Source organism: Phalangium opilio, unplaced genomic scaffold (genome assembly GCF_054372755.1).
Source record: "Phalangium opilio isolate 3A_F unplaced genomic scaffold, DU_Popi_V2 ptg000390l_1, whole genome shotgun sequence".
NCBI lineage: Eukaryota > Metazoa > Arthropoda > Arachnida > Opiliones > Phalangiidae > Phalangium > Phalangium opilio.
The window spans coordinates 8217689-8234360 of record NW_028324234.1 but is presented as its reverse complement, the minus strand read 5'-3'; the positions used below and the strand labels follow the sequence as shown (position 1 = coordinate 8234360).

The window sequence follows — 16672 nt, the reverse complement described above, 5'->3', positions numbered from 1 at the left end:
AATCGGAACGCACTAGGTCCATAGCTGTCCGCGCTCACCTCAATTTAGCGAGCCCGAGCGCGAATTGAGCGAGGCTCTTCGAAATAATTGATTAAGTCACGAGCCCGAGCCGAGCCCGAAAGTTTATGAAAAAGTTTTCTGAGCTTGAGCCCGGGCTCACAATACGTCACAAACAAAGTGAGCCTTGAGCTGAGCCCAGGTTCGACTGTAAAATCAACGAGAGCTTGCGCTGAGCTCTCTTACAAATGTTTTGGCTTTCCTGAGCTCGAGCGAGGCCAACTGAAAACTATGAGACAGCTCATTTTGAAAGGGCGCTCACTGTTTTGAGACTGCGCTCAGCTTGGCTCAGCGCCGTATTCAGTGCCAACAGAAACTAGCGTAACTCATTGGTAGATGAAGTTTTGAAATTTTTTTAATACAAATATAGTGCAAGTCATTTGGATAGTAAATATTATTGTAGTTTTGCATTTATCGCGTAAAAATAGCTGCAAAATTATTTATTTCAACATCTACACTGTTTGAAAGAAATATTCTCCGGAAATATGAGACCAAGCTCGAGCTTGAGCTTACTAAATTGAATGAGCCCGAGCTCGAGGTGAGCCTTAAATTCTATCAATTTTGAGCCCGAGCTGAGCCCGCGAAAGATATTAGAGAGAGCTTGAGCTCGAGCTTAGCCCATCAAAATTATGCGAATGAACCCGAGCCCGAGGCGAGCTCATTTATAAAAACTAACTGAGCTTGAGCTCACATTGAGCTCTAAGGAAACATTGTTTCAATTTTGAGCTTGAGGTGAGCTCGTTGTCAATTTCTATAAAGTAACGTGAGCTGAGCTGAGCCCAAGCGATGGTGGACAGGTATGAGTCTAGGTCATGCTTATTTTTAAAAATTTAGAAAAAGACTAGTTTCATTCGCTGACAGAATTTGTTTACGGGTACAACTTCTATTTTGTTTCACTTAGAACTTTGGTCAGTTGAGTATTTGCCGAAGATTGCATTAGCTCTTTACTCGCTATTATAGTAACTTTAGCTTATGGGGATTTCCAAGTGTCACTTAATTAAATAAACGTGGTTTCATCCGCGAACGACAATAAATGAAGTAGGCCCTAGCTTAGTATCACCAAAAGTGGACGAGGGGAAAGTTTGAAAGTGCCCAGAAGTCGCGAGGCATCAGAGTTTCGCCATGATTGGCCGTTCAGTCGGCGTAGCTCTATTAGACCGCCGTCTGCTATTGTGTATGCTAAACTGAATTCGGTCAAATGCGGCCTCGCTCCAAGTCTTAAAATTTGAAATCTTCGCTTACGGGTGGTGTACAATTTTGATGCGTGATTTAACCATGAAGATACCTATGCTTTGTGCAAATACATACTAGTCTGAACCGACTCTTAGCCATGTGTTTGTTCGGATCAAAATCGTTTTAAATCAGTTTCCGGTTTAAAGTTCCGTTGCGAGGGTTTTCATTCCTACAATCTTCGTTTAAGCTTAATGATGTGCAGTGGTTCTCGAAACTGGAATCTTGTCAGTAGCTCGACGGTGAAGACGAAAGAAGCGACTCCAAGCATTGCCGCCCACAATCGGAACTTGGCTTCAATGTCGTTGAACTTGAGTACGTGTACTTCATTCTCCGCCGTCGAATGTTGAGGTTCCAATTCGAAATGAAAGTCTCTCTCAAACACGCGGTGAAATGCTGTGATTTGACCGATTTCCATGAAAGACCGGAATCTGCAATCACCAAATGGTGAGATACTTTAATTTTTCAATTCAGTAACTTAAATCAGTTTGCAAAATTTGTCCGCGTGATTAACGCTGACATTATTTGATAGTTTCAAGGTACACACGACACTTTTGGCCGGGACTTGAATAATGATATTCCCCAAAGATTTCAAGTGACACTATGAAGAGTTGACGATAATTATACCGATTTCGAATAAAATACGCGAGTTATTAAATGAATTCGGGTGGATTTCACGGTAGCGTAGCGATATGAACATTTAACAAAAACCCTCATTTTAAGCGTGTTTCGTGATTTGCACGCTTCTCATTTGGACTTTATTGACAGCGTATTACCAAATGAGCAATTGATTGGTTTAGCGGTGTCAAAATTAAGGGGTGCTATGAAAATGGTCTATGGGATCAATCGGCAGTTGGAAGTGGAACTGCTATAAATTTTCATTAAACTACGCATCGGTTCCGCGAGCAATAACGTAACGCAATACGGAGCTCTTGAACTCGCCATTTCGCGCTCGAGAGTAGTTGTATAATAATTAGCATTTTTCCAGCGTTATTACTCAATGCGCGTGAACGCCAGTTGAGGTATAGAATTATGGAAGAAGACTCAAGTAGCACAAAAACGTAGACTGTTCTTGCATTAAGAAAGTTAACGAACCTTTGGTTGATGTTCTTCAGAGCTTTCGGATTCATTGTTGCATTGTTAACTAGGAGCAATAGCGGGTGTTCCAAGTAGTTGGCCGAACCAAGATGAAGGCGCGATAGTTTCAGCTTTTGCTCCTTCGAGAGTATAAACAAGCCCATCTGTAAAAAAAGTATATCTCCAAACCATATTTGCTTTCCTGACTGTAAATATCCCGCTTGAAAGCTTTTTGCTCCCTGATCCCAGAGAGTTTTCATGTCATCGTCAGTCTGTTAGAATTGAAATTTTATTAATGGACTTTGGAAATGAAATTTAAGTATTTAAAAATCTCCACCGATTGTTCAACACTGTCTTCTATAAAGCCAGAAATGTAAACGTTGACGTCCGGTACTTTCAATAAATCGCGAATTCCGTTAATGTTCTCTATTTTCTGAGACGAGAAATTGGCTTTCAAGACTCCGTTGAACAAATTGACGAAGACCACTACTATCAAGAGGTAAACTCCAACGCTGAAGCGAATCGCCAGTGACGAAGGAATGTCGAAGCCTGCACCAACACAAACGAATAGAAAAATTGAGTGGTTGAAGACACTGTTCATTTTGTTTGACTAAAACCATTCGCTTTGTTGGACGTGTAGGTGTGTCTGTGTGCTGCATTCTTACAACCAAGTGGACCGCGTTCGCAGTTTGCAAATCCAAGCGAGCGTGTTCGCAAATTCAATACCGCATTCATAGTTCAGGGAAATTCGAAAAAGTTGAATTTTCACTACCTTAGCTATTCCGCGTTTAATAGTGGCTTTAAAGTATAAGGGATCTTTTTTAGAACTCCGCATTATGTCTCCATGTTGTCAACGCCATTATCCTCAGAACTTGCTTGTTAAATCGTATTATATCCTCAACTTCGTTTATAAATAATCGTTTATCCACTAATTTACGGAAAATGGATAGAAATGGTTTTTTTTCTTTACTTTTGATTGGATTTTTTTTTAACTTTGCGCGTCCATCATAGATGGCATGCAAACTTTAGAGATTTATACGGCATCTTTCGTGTTTAGTGTTTACGCGTGCGACGGTGCGAGACAGGCAAGGGGGGCTCACGCTCCCTTCGAAATTTTTTCTCTCTCAAACAATTCGCTTGAGTGATGTCACACTAGACCACCGCGGCTCTGCTTGGCATAGGAATCAGGGCGCGCGCTTTAAAATTTTGTAACTAACTGCCCCTTAATTTCCAAAATTTGAAAAGCCCGACCCGGCCCGGCCCGATAAATTGTTCGACTCTGGAGACTCTACCTTTTCCCAAAATGGCTCCGAAGTAAAGAAAGATTTTTTGAGCAGCGATGGATATCGTTGATCCTGGAATTCTTTTTACTCGCTTGTGAATGATATCAATCATCGTTAAGACTCCTATAACGCAAAGCAACCCGCTCCAAATCTGGAAAAGTGTTTTCAGAGAAGCAACGTTTAAGAATTACTTTGCAAATAAATAGATGGCTCTCAAGCAAAGGGCTTAACCTTAACATCACCGGCACTAACAGCAGAGTTTTTGAATACGCTTCACATACTTAAATATATACACGAAGACCCAATTCTACATATTTTATATACACTCCATTCTACATCATTATTTTGAAAGAAAGATTTTACACGAACTGCAGATAATTTGGAACTGAAGGAAAATGTTTTCCCTGAATTGAAACTCGTTCCTCGACAACTAAATCTGATTGGTTGGAGTAGTTTGACATTTCTTAATTCTTATTGTTACGTTAGGTTTGGTCATAGCTTACATGTTGGGAACGATTTCAAAATCGCGGTGTAATCATGTTACACCAAAAGCCTGATAAGACTTTTATGAAGTCTTATCAGATTTTTGGTTACACCACCCTATAGCTGGAGGCTCCTAGCTGCCCACAAACTATATGATATGTTTATTTAGTATTTGTAGACGATAAATTGTTTTTCATGAATTAAAGTTAAGTAATTGAGATAAACAAAGGGTGTAGTTCTTCGCATTTAATTCTGACACCCAAAATTGCAACACTAATCATGTAAAGCTAGTTCAGAAAAAGAGCTCACACTTAGAGATGTGAAATTTCCGTGATTTTTAACAAGTCACGAAAAAACATTTAAGTATCAGCTAGGTGTAATTGGGAGTGGGGAGGGCGTGTTAGTTTCGTATGAGCTTATTTACAGTATTCGTGTTTTTAACCCGTTTAGGTAATATTCGGTTGGGGTACATTAAGGTCTTACCACACATAGCACAAAGGTCTTTTCGTCTACCCAACATACACAGCAACCCAGCATTTACACATAGTGCCTTTTCCGCCTAAAAATGAATCTCGCACACTAACTACCTTGTCCGTATTCCATATCCCCCTCCCCGCACTAACCCCAGAAACCGTAGTAAAGAGAAAATATTTTAATTTGAAACGCTTTCAACAAATGGGCTTCACTACAGCTGTCCATCAAATTAAACCAAATTGGAGGGTTACCACAATGCCAATGTTGTTTACCAATACTCCCAAGAGCCGGAGCAGGGGTCCCGACTAATTATTTTTACGTCCGTCCGAATTCTTTGCTTAATCGGTATCTAGCCACACTTGTTCCTGGCGTACCCGGCCACAAACACACAAACAAACACACGTACAGATCATCAGTGCAAAGCAAGGTCCTGTTTCATAACCACACCGAGCTAAATTACCTGTAAGTTAGCGATTAAAATTATTGAATAACAAAAATAACCGTAATTTATGGTATTTTATATTATCACAGGCTTATTGCCGTGGTAATTTACGTAATTTACCAGTAAATTACCTTTGCAATACGGTAATTTACGGACCCACATCTCTATACTTACACCAATGGAAATAGTTTTTAAATCGTCGAAGGCTCCGACTGGAGCAGCGTTGAACGTCAGATTTTTGGCAGACAGTAATCTTTGATGGGCATACACGAATGGCACTGTGAATGTTGACAACGTAATATCTCGCATTGTAAATTCGTAAGACACTGGCACTGCTGTCAGGTCCACTTTCTGGAAATGCGTATGAGAAATACAGTTTTAGTTAGCCCTTAATTGGAGTATGAAGAGTTGAAACAAGTTGAACTCATTTTCTTTAAAATTATACAGTGAAATGAGAAAAGGTTAATGAAAAATAACGCCTTGCTTTTAAGCGATTTTCATGTTGCCTGAAATGTATTCTCGACCATTTTTACTCTGAATTTCCAAGCAAAGCTCGACCATCCATTTTAAATAGGCCTTTCCAAGAAAACTTAAGAACGTTTAGTCAGTGGAACACGATCTAACAGGCTACTACGTCACACTTGTTTTGTACTTTACTTATTTAAATTTTGCGGGTCAAATGTTTTGCATTACTCATCGCTAGGGGTCGCTAACGGACTAGTCAAAGCAGGCTACAATAAACATCGGAACAAATATGGCACCTGAACATCGTGGTTGTTGTTTTTCATTCTTAATAAACACTCGAAAGAACCAGCCATTATAATTAGTTAAGAGTCAAAGAAACCGAACTAATATCAAAGAACGTAAAAACACCCGATGACCGTTGCTCCGCCAAATTTTACAGAGCAAGAAAGAGCAATTCTCTGGCAGTTTTTGGGGCCAGTGGAAAACGCAACTCTGGGCGAGTGTTGCACTCGTGTTCCCAGTGACGGACGAAAACTGGCCCAGAGTGCGCTTAGAGTGTTCTAGTGCAGTCGGTGGACATCGCTATTAAGTTTACCCAGTTCCTCTCATGAACCCTTCAAGCTCTTTTTAAAGCTTAATCTATCAGGGAAGTGAGAATAGTAGGTAGAAAGTGTACGTTCTAACTCAGTGGTATTCAATGGTATCGATGGTATCAATGGTATCGATCGACGCCATTTTTTTTTCTGAGCGCCATCTTGTTTTTTCTCGGCGCCATCTTGATCGACGCCATTTTTTTCTGGGCGCCATCTTGTTTTTTCTCTGACGTCATCGCTCCTTCTCGGCGCCATCTTGTTTTTCTCTGGGCGCCATTTTTTTTTCTCGGCGCCATTTTATCTCTGACGTCATCGTTTCTTCTCGGCGCCATTTTGTTTTTATTTGGGCTGGAATTTTGAAAATGTTAAGTCTTATCTGACTTCAATCAAGACCAAAGTTCGTTGCGATATTCAAAACCCCGGGCTTCAATCATTTGCTGATAAGGCAAGCAATCAAAGATTAGGTAGATAAACCACAGTTATAATATTATAGAAACTGAACGTCTTATATACTAAGATATTTTGGGAATGGTGACAGACGGCATACATTCTGATTCAAACCTTAATCCTAATTAATGTATACCATTTATAATAATTGTATTGACTTAACAGGGTGCAACGCACGCTAACTTAAATAGTTGTCGAAGAAAATAATAAATATTATTATTATTATTATTATTATTATTATTTTAGAAAAACTGGAAATTCAAAACACTTTCTTCAAAACTTTGACACGAAATTTGAAATTGTTAAGCCTTTGCGTGGGTAATTTTAATCTCGGGTATAAAACCAAACCGAACCTAACCTATTCTAAGCCTATCGCACTGCGAATACTCTATTTAAATCTCTACACTTGATCCCGAAGTCGATATTTTCAAATCTCGCGCCAAAGCGGAAATGTGATCGGAATTCCGGCTGTCTGTCCAAAATGTTTGTTTAAGAGATTCTAGTCGAACTTGGGATGGAGCCAATTAACTAATATATTTAGCTAAATTAAATAATTGTCGAAGAAAATAATTAATATTAATTGCATTTATTTAAATATTTAAGAAAAACTGGAAATTCAAAACACTTCAAAACTTTGACACGAAATTTGAAATTGTTAAGCCTTTGCGTGGGTAATCTAAATCTCGGGTATAAAACCAAACCAAACCTAACCTATTCTATCGTGCTTGAAAGTTTTGTTAAATGAATGAAAAGTCGTAGAAAGTGTTGTTAAATTAATAAAAAGTCGTTGAAATGGCTGAGAAAAAAAAAAAGATGGTTGAATGCGCTTATAAATGACTAAAAAGTGGTTGAAAGTGCCGTTAAATGACTAAAACATTAATGGAAACGTCTTTAATTGACTAAAACATTAATTAAAATGTCATTAAATGACTAAACATGATAGAAAATGTCGTTAAATTGCTGAAAAGCGGTTGGAGGTGTTGTGAAATGGGTAAAATTTGGTTGAAAGTGTTGTTCAATGACTAAATCGTGCGTGAAAGTGCTGTTAAATGAACAAAAAGTCGTTGAAAGGGTTGAGAAAAAGATGGTTGAACTTGTTGATAAATGACTAAAATGTGGTTGAAAGTGTCGTTAAATGACTAATACATGATAGAAAATGTCGTTAAATTACTGAAAAGCGGTTGGAGGTGTTGTTAAATGGGTAGAATTTGGTTGAAGTGTTGTTAAATGGGTAGAATTTGGTTGAAAGTGTTGTTAAATGACTAAATCGTACGTGAAAGTGCTGTTAAATGAATAAAAAGTTGTTGAAAGGGTTGAGAAAAAGATGGTTGAACTTGTTGATAAATGACTAAAATGTGGTTGAAAGTGTTGATAAATGACTAAAATGTGGTTGAAAGTGTCGTTAAATGACTGAAATGTGGTTGAAAGTGTCGTTAAATGACTAAAATGTGGTTGAAAGTGTCGTTAAATGACTGAAATGTGGTTGAAAGTGTCGTTAAATGACTAAAATGTGGTTGAAAGTGTCGTTAAATGACTAATACATGATAGAAAATGTCGTTAAATTACTGAAAAGTGGTTGGAGGTGTTGTTAAATGGGTAAAATTTGGTTGAAAGTGTTGTTAAATGACTAAATCGTGCGTGAAAGTGTTGTTAAATGAATAAAAAGTCGTTGAAAGGGTTGAGAAAAAGATGGTTGAACTTGTTGATAAATGACTAAAATGTGGTTGAAAGTGTTGATAAATGACTAAAAATCATAACATTTTCTTATTGCTGAATATTAAATGAAAATATGTTAAATATGTTTCGGCATTACGATTCCTTTAGTAGTTTTGTAGCTATAAAACTCTGTTTCATTTCAATATTCCAAGAAATTATTTTATATTAATATTTCAAATTTGGTGTTTACTCTTTAATTAAGCTTTACTACATTTATATATAATGTAAACTTATACTTCATGGTGAAGTGTTTTTAAAGAGTCACCAAGAGAGAAAAATTTAATATCATTGTCATGATTGCAACCTAACACTGTTAAAATAAGAACCTCTATGAGGTGGTCATATGCTATAGGGAGTGGGCGTTTGTCAGGGAGGGAAAGAACATCCGACGTCATTTTATACCTCTACTTAGGGGAGCGTTTGTAGGCGCGATGCTGAAATTCCCCCGTTAGGGGGATGGAATCGAGGTAAGAGATATAGGCCTATGACGTGGCAAGAATGGGTTTGCCCTCTCCCTATAATGTATTTCCAACGGATTTGAAGCAAACGAGGGTTCTGAGTCAAAATAAATCAGGTTCAGATTTGAACTAAACCGGAGTCAGAGTCGAGCTACACGGGTTCTGGGTTGACTGCAATACGGTTCTTAGGCTAACTCGACAGGGTTAAGAGTCAAACTCGACAGGGTTCAGAGGCAAACTCGATAGGGTTCAGAAGCAAACTCGATAGGGTTCAGAGGCAAACTCGATAGGGTTCAGAGTCGAACTACACAGCGTTCTGATTATAACTAAACAGGGTTCAGAGGCAAACTCGACAGGGTTCAGAGTCGAACTACACAGCGCGCGGATTATAACTAAACAGGGTTCTGGGTCGAACTAAACCGGGTTCTGGGTTTAACGCAATACAATTCTTAGCCGTACGAAGCGAGGTTCAGAGTCGAACTCAACACGGTTCTCAGTCAAACTACACATGGTTCCGATTACAACTGAACAAGGTTCTGATGCACACGCCACATGATTCAGGGAGGAACCTAATACGGTTCCAAAAGAAACTAACTTGGTTCAAAGAAAAACCCCAGCTCGGATCGTAGATGAACTCCTTAGGGCTTTATAGAGAACTCATATCAAGAGTTCTTTGTAGATCAAAAAAGGGTTTAAAATAGGGGACAAGCGTTAAGAACCCTTTTCTCGGCAAAGTAGAACCTTTTTTTCTTAGAGTGTATCTTAATTACCAGTCTTCGGTAATCTGGCTTTATTACCAGTCTTCGGTAATCTGGCTTTATTACCAGTCGTCGGTAATCTGGCTTTATTACCAGTCGTCGGTAATCTGGCTTTATTACCGGTCGTCGGTAATCTGGCTTTATTACCGGTCGTCGGTAATCTGGCGTATTTACCGGCCGTTGGTTATCTGGCTTATTTACCGGTCGTTGGTAATCTTGCTTAATTGCCCGTCGTCGATAATCTAGTTCAATTACCAGTCGTCGGTAATCTTGTTAAATCACCTTTATTGTAACTGTCTCTATAGTCTAAGAGAGCTGAAATTGAAATATAAAAGACTCTTAAGGAAGGAATTAGTATTAACAAATAATTTTTGTGGTAACTAATCGATTTTGCTGATAATTTCGAAACTGATGCCTTCCTCAATACATATGGATAGTAACAATTCAAGGTTATTAATCTAGATTACCGATTACAAATTACAGGTATTTAAGCTTGATTACCGACTACAGGTAATTAAGCTTGATTGCCGATTACAGGTAATTAAGCTAGATTACCGATTAGTATATGACTACTGTTGGTGCACATATCTATGACATGCGTTGGTGCAAAAGTCTTAGACACATGTTGGTGCTCAGATCTATGGAATATTTTTGTGCACAGGCCTAATTAATATTTTTGTGGTATAACTACCGCTTGCTCTATGATTTGCTTGTGAAAATGAAGGGAAAGCAATTTGAGTTTGATGGGACGTTGACTGTCAAGTCAAGCAGTCAGGATTGAAGTTGTGTAATAGATGTAATTAAATTTTCACTTTTGAACACATGATATGAAACATCAATGATTTTAAAAAATTCTTATCTTAGTCTTTTTCACAAAAATTTCGTTTGCGAAAAATATTTTTGAACACTATTTACGCTAGTATTTTGCTCTCAATATTAGCTTTGGAAAAAATATCTTCAAGAATTTTTTAAAGGGATACTAGCTTGATACTACGTTTTAATTTCGACTGACATGGTCTTTAAGAAGGTTCAAATACTCTCATATCTGAAAAAGTTGAGATTTATGAGGTTATTTTTTATTTTTAAATGGGAAAAATTGCGAAGCGGAAAGTAACATAGGCAGTTTGAATTTGATGTAGATATTAGTGTCGAAAAAATCTGTAAATGTGTCGTATTCTTTTGAGAGCTATACATTACATTAACTTTTGAAACTAGGAAAACTTACAAATTAACGAACACTTTTTGTTTTGGTACGGTTTTTACTTTATCAGCTACTAACCTTTTTCTGTCCATTTTTTCGCCTTATAGGGCTCAACCGAATTGCAAATATTTGAGAGAAAAAAATCAAAAACGTGCATTATTTTTAAAATGATATATATGGGTCATGATAATGTATTTTCTTGAAATAATTGATGTTTCATAATTATGTCTTCTAACTGAAAAATTTTAATATCTGGGACTTCGGTGAGTCCATTTTCTTCTCTTATCGTTTACTTTTTCTCGCCTTTGTCTAAAAAGACATTTTTTATTAATTTATAAAGGCTGTGTTGGTTTTATTTGTTATAGTTGTCGTTGACCCTTCAATCGCTACGAGTGTGAAAGACATTTAAGATTATGATCTGACAGTGTGCATGTTTGTGGTTTGTGTTTGGAGAGAGGTTGGGTAGACGAAAAGTCTGAAAAGACCCTTTTACCTAGGCGTGGTAAGAACTTTAAGTACCCCAAATGTTGGGTAATATCGAATATTACCTTAGCGAAAGAGAAAACACGAATTATGTACTACATTAGCTCATACGAAACTAGCACGCTCTCTTCACTCTCAACCACACGTAGCTAATGCAAAAATTGTATTTGCGTGACTTGTTTTCATAACGGTTTCTATTTACTCTCACTTGTAAATAAATTTTAACCTTATCTCTTTGGGAAAATTAAATCTTTCTCACTAAAAAGTCTGATTAATTTTATGGATTCTAAAACCACCCTTAGCAAACTTAATTTTCGATTAACTTAATTTTCGATTAAATTTGTTCAAGGTTCATAGTTTGGTACTACCCCTTGGTTTTGCTCTTGGTGTTGTAAAAGACGCTTTCCTAATTGAGCTTATATTTTAAGGTACATACACGTGAATGATGGTAATGAAGATACCGTGGAGGTTTGTCACTATAAATATAACATTTTAGCCCTTAGTTTGAAATAAGTGCCCCACCCTCGGTTTCATTGAGTGCTATTCAAGTTGCCAAGCAGATCTATTCCACACAAGAGAGGAAAATTTGAAAATTGGCACAACTCCCGCTGCGTAGGCTGTCTTTAACTTCTGGCAAATCTCGCTAGGAGAAAATGTAACCAGAGCGCGCTATTGATGTCAAAATTGCAACAAGTAACGCCTTGACTAAAAACCTTAGGGCTCAAATATTGATCTTACGCGTGAATTGAAAAATTATATTCTCAGTAGGTAGAAAGTGTACTTTCTAACTCAGTGGTATTCAATGGTATCGATGGTATCAATGGTATCGATCGACGCCATTTTTTTTTCTGGACGCCATTTTTTTTTTCTGAGCGCCATCTTGTTTTTTCTCGGCGCCATCTTGATCGACGCCATTTTTTTCTGGGCGCCATCTTGTTTTTTCTCTGACGTCATCGCTCCTTCTCGGCGCCATCTTGTTTTTCTCTGGGCGCCATTTTTTTTTTCTCGGCGCCATTTTATCTCTGACGTCATCGTTTCTTCTCGGCGCCATTTTGTTTTTATTTGGGCTGGAATTTTGAAAATGTTAAGTCTTATCTGACTTCAATCAAGACCAAAGTTCGTTGCGATATTCAAAACCCCGGGCTTCAATCATTTGCTGATAAGGCAAGCAATCAAAGATTAGGTAGATAAACCACAGTTATAATATTATAGAAACTGAACGTCTTATATACTAAGATATTTTGGGAATGGTGACAGACGGCATACATTCTGATTCAAACCTTAATCCTAATTAATGTATACCATTTATAATAATTGTATTGACTTAACAGGGTGCAACGCACGCTAACTTAAATAGTTGTCGAAGAAAATAATAAATATTATTATTATTATTATTATTATTTTAGAAAAACTGGAAATTCAAAACACTTTCTTCAAAACTTTGACACGAAATTTGAAATTGTTAAGCCTTTGCGTGGGTAATTTTAATCTCGGGTATAAAACCAAACCGAACCTAACCTATTCTAAGCCTATCGCACTGCGAATACTCTATTTAAATCTCTACACTTGATCCCTAAGTCGATATTTTCAAATCTCGCGCCAAAGCGGAAATGTGATCGGAATTCCGGCTGTCTGTCCAAAATGTTTGTTTAAGAGATTCTAGTCGAACTTGGGATGAAGCCAATTAACTAATATATTTAGCTAAATTAAATAATTGTCGAAGAAAATAATATTAATTGCATTTATTTAAATATTTAAGAAAAACTGGAAATTCAAAACACTTCAAAACTTTGACACGAAATTTGAAATTGTTAAGCCTTTGCGTGGGTAATCTAAATCTCGGGTATAAAACCAAACCAAACCTAACCTATTCTATCGTGCTTGAAAGTTTTGTTAAATGAATGAAAAGTCGTAGAAAGTGTTGTTAAATTAATAAAAAGTCGTTGAAATGGCTGAGAAAAAAAAAAGATGGTTGAATGCGCTTATAAATGACTAAAAAGTGGTTGAAAGTGCCGTTAAATGACTAAAACATTAATGGAAACGTCTTTAATTGACTAAAACATTAATTAAAATGTCATTAAATGACTAAACATGATAGAAAATGTCGTTAAATTGCTGAAAAGCGGTTGGAGGTGTTGTGAAATGGGTAAAATTTGGTTGAAAGTGTTGTTCAATGACTAAATCGTGCGTGAAAGTGCTGTTAAATGAACAAAAAGTCGTTGAAAGGGTTGAGAAAAAGATGGTTGAACTTGTTGATAAATTACTAAAATGTGGTTGAAAGTGTCGTTAAATGACTAATACATGATAGAAAATGTTGTTAAATTACTGAAAAGCGGTTGGAGGTGTTGTTAAATGGGTAGAATTTGGTTGAAAGTGTTGTTAAATGGGTAGAATTTGGTTGAAAGTTTTGTTAAATGGGTAGAATTTGGTTGAAAGTGTTGTTAAATGACTAAATCGTACGTGAAAGTGCTGTTAAATGAATAAAAAGTTGTTGAAAGGGTTGAGAAAAAGATGGTTGAACTTGTTGATAAATGACTAAAATGTGGTTGAAAGTGTTGATAAATGACTAAAATGTGGTTGAAAGTGTCGTTAAATGACTGAAATGTGGTTGAAAGTGTCGTTAAATGACTAAAATGTGGTTGAAAGTGTCGTTAAATGACTGAAATGTGGTTGAAAGTGTCGTTAAATGACTAAAATGTGGTTGAAAGTGTCGTTAAATGACTAATACATGATAGAAAATGTCGTTAAATTACTGAAAAGTGGTTGGAGGTGTTGTTAAATGGGTAAAATTTGGTTGAAAGTGTTGTTAAATGACTAAATCGTGCGTGAAAGTGTTGTTAAATGAATAAAAAGTCGTTGAAAGGGTTGAGAAAAAGATGGTTGAACTTGTTGATAAATGACTAAAATGTGGTTGAAAGTGTCGTTAAATTACTAACACATTAATGGAAACTTCGTTAAATGACTATTTATTTAAGTGGGTGTTGCTTGTCTCCGAAACAAAACATACGAATAATAAGAACACTTGGTAAGAACTGTTTGTAAATATAAGTTATAAGCTGAATATTAAGCCTCGGATCTCTGTTTACAGTATATGGTAGTAGATATGCAATATTTCACCTATAAAATAAATTCAACTCTCCATTTAAAACCATTCCGGAGGAGAATTAAAATGTTTAGACGGGTTTACATGTGGTGGTGGTTTGAAATATCTAGATATGTGAATGGACACGTTGCCGGCGATAAAAAAGAACCGATAAGAAATATGGAATCTTCTATCGATAAGATATGTTTCCACGTGGTAGGAAAATTTCCAGATAGTAAACTAGAACCGAAACTAGAACTATTTATCGATAAGATATCTTTCCACGTGGCGACGGAAACCAGAACCGAAACTAGAACTGTTTATCGATATCGTTCCACGTGGTGGGGGTAAACCAGAACCGATAACTGAAACAAGAACTGTTTATCGATATATTTCCACATGGCATGGGTAAACCAGAACCGATATCGTGCTATTTCCAAACTTATCGATGTCTTGGAGATCTTATTGGGCTTATCAAAGGTTTCTCAAGTATAAAAACTCCTGCACGTGGCGATAAGATATGTTTCTACGTGGTAGGAAAATTTCCAGATAGTATAGTAAACCAGAACCGAAACTAGAACTATTTATCGATAAGATATATTTCCACGTGGTGGGGGTAAACCAGAACCGATAACGGAAACAAGAACTGTTTATCGATATCTTTCCACGTGGTGGGGAAAAACCAGAACCGATATCGTGCTATTTCCAAGCTTATCGATGTCTTCATCGAGTGTTATCAGACTTATCAAAGGTCTTTGAGTTTATCGGGCATAAAAACTCAGGCACACGATGATAAGATCATTCTACGGCTAACCTAACTCTCTCCAGCGACTAAAGTACCAGCAGGACTCTCTCTCTCACCGCAGGAAACTCTACGCTAATGTAAGTACACTCTCCGGAGTCTAAAATCCTATCCTTAATTAAATATATATATGGAACATGTCTTAGACATTTAGAATATTTCTAGAGATAGGTTTAAATTATGTGTGTGTGGATTTTAATTAATTTGTTTTTCTCTAATTAGGGACACCACCAATATCTTCGAAATATCATCCACGAAGTCCGTCTCGGTTACTCCTGACTGTAAAGTTAGACTAGGCTTAACGGACGGTTCAACCGGCATCACGTTGACGGAAGCTGAATATTATCAACTCTACGGAATGCGGGAACAAGTAACCAACTATTTCCTGAATGATGGTGCTACACCGTCGTCTTCGTTCTTTGATGGGTCGAACCTGAAACGTATCGAACTGAATATGTACCAGGATTGGAAAGTACTCAACATTCGTGAGATGAGGGCGGGAAGTGGTGTAAACTACGGAACACTCTACCCGACCAGGATTGGGTTTGCAATTGGAGCCGTCCTTTGGGGGAAACTTTTGGAGAAGCACGATCAAGTGGTAACATTTCTAAACGCCGCTAAGCGCGTGTCCTCGGAGGTCGACGAGATTGTTAAACAACAACTGACCAAGTACATAAAGGATGCCTGCAACGGTTGTATCATATCCCACGGATCTCAGCTACAACACGAGTGCATGACTATGGACTGGATTGAACGCGTGAATTTACATTACGAAAATGCTGTTAATAATTTAGATATCAATGTAATTATCCAATTGTTTAATAATTCAACATTTTTAAGTATGGAATTTTGTAAAAGAATTGCTTCAAATGTAATATGTTATTCAAAACTTGCTTTATGAATAAAACTTGAAAAATATTGAAGTCTTATCATTTATAATGAATAATTAAATAGGTTAGTTTAAATTAGGCCTAAGTTTTTTGTGAATTAGAAGGTTCGCATCCTCGAAATGACTAAAAATATAATTTCGCACATTTTATTAATGTTTTACGGGGTCCATCTCCACATGCTATAATTATATCGCGGACTTTCTATAACTACGTCTGACCTCGATTGTCTAAACGTGAAAGATTTATATCAATATAATATGGTTGAAAATGTATTTAAGACGAGTTGTATCTTTAAAACCATTCCGGAGGAGAATTAAAATGCTAAGACTGGTTTACACGTGGTGGTGGTTTGAAATATCTAGATACGTGAATAGACACGTTGCCGGCGATAAACAAGAACCGATAAGAAATATGGAATCTTCTATCGATAAGATATGTTTCCACGTGGTAGGAAAATTTCCAGATAGTAAACCAGAACCTAAACTAGAACTATTTATCAATATATTTCCACATGGCGGGGGTAAACCAGAACCGATATCACTCACGCTATTTCCAAACTTATCGGGCTTATCGATGTCTTCATCGAAACTAGAAATCTTATCGGGTTTATCGATGTTTTCATTGAGACTAGAAATCTTATCGGGCTTATCAAAGGTCTCCGGTTTATCATGTATAAAAACTCCTGCACGTGGCGATAAGATCATTTTACGGCTAACCCAGCTCTCTCCAGC

The 16672-nt window shown here is 37.1% G+C and overlaps 1 protein-coding gene and 1 long non-coding RNA gene across 2 annotated transcripts in view; both read left to right on the top strand.

Annotated features, from left to right (window-relative positions):
- LOC149597066 (uncharacterized) overlaps positions 1-16672 on the top strand; it is a 583612-nt gene that overhangs the window by 551092 nt on the left and 15848 nt on the right. The window lies entirely within an intron of this gene.
- On the top strand, positions 15086-15969 carry LOC149597067 (uncharacterized). Its single transcript, XM_089861355.1, has 2 exons — positions 15086-15131; positions 15274-15969. Coding segments are annotated over exons 1-2 (681 nt in total). The 5' UTR covers positions 15086-15129; the 3' UTR covers positions 15953-15969.